Source organism: Cryptotermes secundus, unplaced genomic scaffold, assembly GCF_002891405.2.
Source record: "Cryptotermes secundus unplaced genomic scaffold, Csec_1.0 scaffold371, whole genome shotgun sequence".
NCBI classification, from domain to species: domain Eukaryota; kingdom Metazoa; phylum Arthropoda; class Insecta; order Blattodea; family Kalotermitidae; genus Cryptotermes; species Cryptotermes secundus.
Window position 1 is genome coordinate 248,274 of NW_019741978.1, and position 5,673 is coordinate 253,946.

At 42.1% G+C, this 5,673-nt stretch overlaps 1 protein-coding gene across 2 annotated transcripts in view; it reads left to right on the forward strand.

Moving 5' to 3' along the window:
- The window catches only part of LOC111872866 (docking protein 2), an 8,440-nt gene extending 6,059 nt beyond the window's left edge, over window positions 1-2,381 (forward strand). For both annotated transcript variants that reach the window (XM_033754882.1, XM_023867098.2), the window contains exon 4: window positions 929-2,381. In XM_033754882.1, coding sequence (XP_033610773.1) covers window positions 929-2,184 — 1,256 coding nt within the window. In that variant the 3' untranslated portion in view covers window positions 2,185-2,381. The remainder of the gene's footprint in view (window positions 1-928) is intronic.
- The last annotated feature ends 3,292 nt before the right edge of the window (window positions 2,382-5,673 follow it).

Below are 5,673 nucleotides of genomic sequence, written 5' to 3' on the forward strand. Positions count from 1 at the left end.
AATATCCAGTCCGGTATCCGGACAAGGTCAGAGTACACAAGTGTCAAAGCACATAATTCGCATATATATCCTATCTAACTTTGCGTAGTCTAATCTAGCATATGAAAGTACATCTGTATATGCCTGTAATACTAAAGGAGTTAACCCCCATACAATGAAAACCTATGAGGAATTGGAGGTATAACTTCAGACATTCTTAACCCTAACACCAAGTGGAGGTGAGTGTAAATCTTCATGCCCTGACCACTTTGTTTCCTAGATAAGAACCCCTCTGATTTGTTCTGTAGTTCAGAATATGTTATTACAGGAAGTAAAAATGCTAAAAGAGAAACATATATGTTGTCTGTCACATTGATTTGACATGGGTGTTTGGATTGGTAATTGGATTTATTGGACTTTTTAAATCTCAGAACTACAGTTCACTACCACACACACTAAGTCTTCCCAGTCTGCTGTGTCTTCACTGGTTGTTGCTTGGTAATGGTTCCCAGTGCTGTAGATTCCTCTGCTACCATGTTCACATCCTTACTGTCCAGTGACTGTCTCATAGCTTCTCATGGCTGGAACTCCCGGCCATTGAGTGTCACCCACATCTGGCCTCCACTGGGTACCCCTTGCTGTTGCTGGCTAGTGCTGACTGAAGACTGCCTGTCTCAGAAATATCTCAGAGCTCCAACTGGCACTCAGCCTGGACCCAACAGAGAACACCACCTCCAACGGTTCCTCTCTTGTTGTGTGCTTAACTGTTGCTGTGGTCATGTGACCTGACTGCTGTGGAAACATGTATACAGAGTCATTCCCTCTCAATTGCCATTTTTTATGGTTCCACAGTTCTGGCCTTGAGCCCTCATGTCACAGTATTTTGCAGATTCTATATTATGCGTTACTGTTCAGTTCTGAATTCACTTGTATTCTTGATATCTGCCAGGTGTATTCACTGTGAACTTGGTGCCTTCAGAAGCTTCTACACGGTGCAAATTAGAGCCAGGATCTTATACTTTAGTGGTAGCTTCAGCAGCCATCCAACTTCATGACAGTCAAGATCACCGTCTCCTCTTCACTTGGCCATATCGCTACATTCGGCGATATGGATACCGAGAGGGCAAGTTCACTTTTGAAGCTGGCCGTAAGTGTGACACAGGTGAAGGAGTGTTCCATTTGGAGCACTCAAATCAGCAGGAGATATTTAGATGTCTGTCTTCCAAGATGAAGAGCATGCGGAAGCTCTTGACTGGTGAAACACCGTCTACACCAGTCATTGTATGTGGAGACAACCAATTTCAGGCTGCTCTCAGCATGGAGGCACGATCTCGGAGTCCTCTGCCACCTTCCCCAACCAGTGCCACTCCTTTACTTGACATAGATTTCAGTGCCATATCACAGTCTTCTGTTAAACCTCTAATTTCTCCAGTAACAGAAACCAAGTCGTTACTAATTAACAATGTTGTCCCTGTAGTAAAACCTAAACCTGTGCCTTCCAAACCGCCACGAAAACATATCCAGTCTTCCAGCCCATTGAAGAGAGGTGAGGAATCTGAAGATGTGGCATTGGAGCAGAGTGGATTTGTAAGGTATAGGAAGCTTAAGAACAATGTTATGCTGCCTGTGGTAGCCACTTCCTCAGCATTTGTAACACCTGCTTTTGAGAACCCTTTAGCATATGATAAAGTGGAGGTTCGTAAAGAGGCATGGCGTACAATGGGAGTAACTGACCTAGCACATACTGAACGTCAGTTTGGTGGGAGTGATACTGAGGAGGAAGCAGATCGTGAGAAGTCTGCAGCAGTATCAGAACCTGAAAATAGTAATTCTGTCAGATCTCCATGTTCAAAAATTTTGCTGACTCAGATCTCAAACAAATCTGAATCCACAGAGAATTATGATAAACTGCAGCATTTTGGGTCATCATCTAAACTTAATAACAACCCTGGTTACAGGCATATTCCTCCAGCCAGTGCCCCACCCCCAGTTCCAGCAGTTCCAGTTGATCCTCATCCATCCTGGAATGACTATGATGTTATAGACGAAAAAATGCAAGCATGCCGAATGGCTGATGACTCACATCATGGTTATGGCATGATACGCAAGAAATCAACTCAGAATGCTCAAGATGATCTCGGACCCAAACACAAAGTGTACAACGAACAAGAATATGCTGTGGTCCAAAAGCCAAAAAGAGTCTAGTCGTGTCACCATTGTACTTCACATCTGTGATACAGTATTCTTATTTTTGAATAAATATATGTATTTATATTTATCAGAAGATTTTGTCACTGAGAGAAATAGTGTGATTTTGGTTCTTTGGAAAATTATTATTCAGACAAACTATCTTGGTTCCTGTTTTGTCAGCAATGAAGGTGATACTTATATCTGTTATAATTTTCTAGATCTGAGGAAATCACTTCACGTACGGACATTTGACAGCTTTGATTCTTAACATATAAGGTGGAGTATATCCCGTCTTGTGAATTTTGGGTTCTTATGGCATTGTGGAATGTGATCCTGTGTGGTATGGTAGATGCTGATAAATGTTTTGGAGGAATGTTAGTAAACTTTTACCACACTAATGTCATAACACCTGAGAAGATAGTAATCTTCATGTTCTGTCTTTTGCTATATATCTCATCCTCCTCAGGTGTTCTGATTTGCCCATTGTTCCTCAAAACTTACATGAAGATTCACTTTTACAGGCAAGAGCTACAAAAGAAGGCAAATGAAATGGTGTGTTATTTGGATAGACAATTATTTGCAAGCTTCCCCTCTTGCCAAGTAAACTACTTTGATTCATTTTTGTTATATATATTGTGTTGTAATGTCTTATTCACTGTTCACTGGGTACCAGTTAAGTGAAAGTTGTAGTTTATGACTTGCTGGAGGATTTTCTGAAATACAGAAAGAAGTTTTCATCTACAAAGGGCGCTCCATATATAATGCCTCCTATTTTTTTGTGTTAATCAGTAACATCTGAGCTGGATGTTGGTGGTGTTGCAGTAAAGGGTGAACCTTCCCGCCAATGTACTGTTAGTTTGGGTGTCGTGCGACAGATAGTGACAGCAGAGCAGTCTATCAAAATGGCGTCTGACATAGAAGTGCATACGAAAAAGAGATGTGTTATTGAAGTTTTCACTGCCGAACAAATTGCACCCATTGCCACGCTTGCTAAAGGTGTATGGAGACAATACAGTGGATGTCAGCGCAGTGAGGCGGTGGGTAGTGTGTTTCAACAGTGGCGAAAGCGAAGTGCACGATAAGCCATGCCCTGGGCGTCCCTGCTCAGCTACCATTCCTCACGATGAACAGTGCCTCGATCAGCTCATCCATACAGATCGGTGGATAACGACCAGGGAACTGTGTGCATGGCTTAATAACGGCTGTAATGCATTAGATGTGATGTTGGGGAAGCTGGATTATCGCAAAGTTTGTGCCAGGTGGGTCCTGTGGATGCTTACACAGGACCACAAAACTCATTGAATGGAAGTCCGTCAGGAACTGTTGCATCAGTTTGGGGCTGAAGGTGACAAGTTTCTGGACAGCATTGTCACCAGAGATGAGACATGGTGTCACCACTACGAGCCGGAATCCAAAAGACAGTCCATGAAGTGGTGACATCCGGATTCCCCAAGAAAAATGAAGTTCAAGAAACAGCCATCGGCAGGGAAAGTGATGTGCACAGTCTTTTGAGATAGGCGGGGTGTGATTTTGTTCGATTTCCTGGAGCCTGGTGAGACTGTCAGTTCTGAACGCTACAAGACAACGCTGACTAAGCTGAAAGCTTGCATTTCTCAAGTCAGGCCAGAGAAGAAGACACCATTTTGCTTGCAACACAATAACGCTAGGCCCCATACCAGTTTGGAGACCACCACGCACACTGCAAAGTTTGGCTGGACTGTCCTACCACATCCACCTTATAGCCCCGATTTAGCATCTTCACACTTCCATCTCTTTGGGCCTATGAAAGATGGACTACATGGGCAACATTTTCCAGACAATGATGATATCATTGCAGCCGTAAGAAAGTGGCTAGCCTCTGCTAGTGCAGACTTTTACGAGCGCAGCATACAGGCTCTTGTTCATCGCTGGCAAAAGTGCATAATGAATGGTGGTGATTATGTGGAAAAATAACTGTAAGTAGCTGAAATCTTGCTCTATTTAACTGTGTTGTTATGCTTTCTGTATTTGTTGTAGTTTTCATTAAAAAAATAGGAGGCATTATATACGGAACGCTCCTCGTACATAAGCAGTCATCCACTGTTGAGGTATATATTAAACAGGATGCTTAGAATGTTTTAATTCTTAACCTGGTTGACAGTTTTCTCTCCTGTTAATCTTGTATATAATTATAAATAAGAATCTGTACACAGGTGGATAAATGAAAAAAAAGCTGTCTCTTGGACAGTAGGATAACATATACTTAAGTTAATGCAGGTTATTTGTATAGGTACAGAGTCACTATCTTTGAACTGAAGTGTATGTAGAGTACTTAGACTGAGTAACTGAGAGGGGGAATAGATAAGCAATATTTTATTAACTCTGGGAATTTGTGAATTTTTTGTAGCTTATTCCATCCCAGTCAGTCAGTATAATTATCAGTTCCTTTTATATGTGCCTATTGCCTTTTTATATGAGTTTGGATGAAATTTTATTGCAGATTAGTATGCAGTGTGTAAATAACCCAGTCACTATACATTCCAGCGCATAAAAGGCATTCAGAATTAAATAAACATGTGTCCTGGATGTATGAAATGTCAAAGCTGCATGACTTTCCTACGTAAAAGTCAAAGGAAAGCACCATGCTCATTAACCATTCTTGTACTTACTGAGTTTCATTGATATTGTCACGTGTTGGGTGTGTGTCACGTGACAAATAACTTCATGCTATCTTGGATGTAGCGAATTTGTTCCACATTCGCTTGTACATTTACACAATTTACAATCTCACAACTACTGCCATCTGTAGTATCACAATTACTTCCACTGTTCTCATTCACTCTGGTGAATGCTAGACTGCAACTGACTGGTTAATCTGGTAATTCCCTTGTTATGTAGCTTCTGCACTGACAACACAGAAAACAGTTACATGATAGCTATCACTGTTGTGTAAATACCGTGTTTATAGGCGTTGCTGGGGAACGTTGCCAAGAGTTCTTTATTGCTGCATAGTAATCGTGGTGTCCCATGTTACGTCACAATGGGAAGTGCTGTTAGATCACCGTGAGGGATGGGGACGGAGTGTTGACTGGCCTGTTACCATAGCAGTGACAGTTGCTCCGATGCTGTTATGTCACCGCTGGAGGGGGGGGGTGTTTACCAAGCGTTGCTCCATTCACGTCACATTGCTCCCTTCTAAAGGTTGTTCGTCCCAAACAGCCTAACGGTACATCCTCGTTCTTTTTTCTTCTCTGGTGTTCGTCTTCGTGGCGATACCTCTGCTCCCCCTTTTTTAACACTTTGCAGACTGGACGCATGATATCATGATTTTAGGATGCATTACGTTGTAACACACTATACCTTTCTCTGGGGCCACGCAACTGCAGTGAATACTGCGTAATAAATCTTCAGAATGTATGCTAGGTATTCAGTAACTTGACCTGGCTGGCTAGGGTCCCTACTCCAAAAGAAAATAAACTTTGCCCCTTTCAGCTGTTTATGTATCAGGCAGGGAGTTAGTAGAGG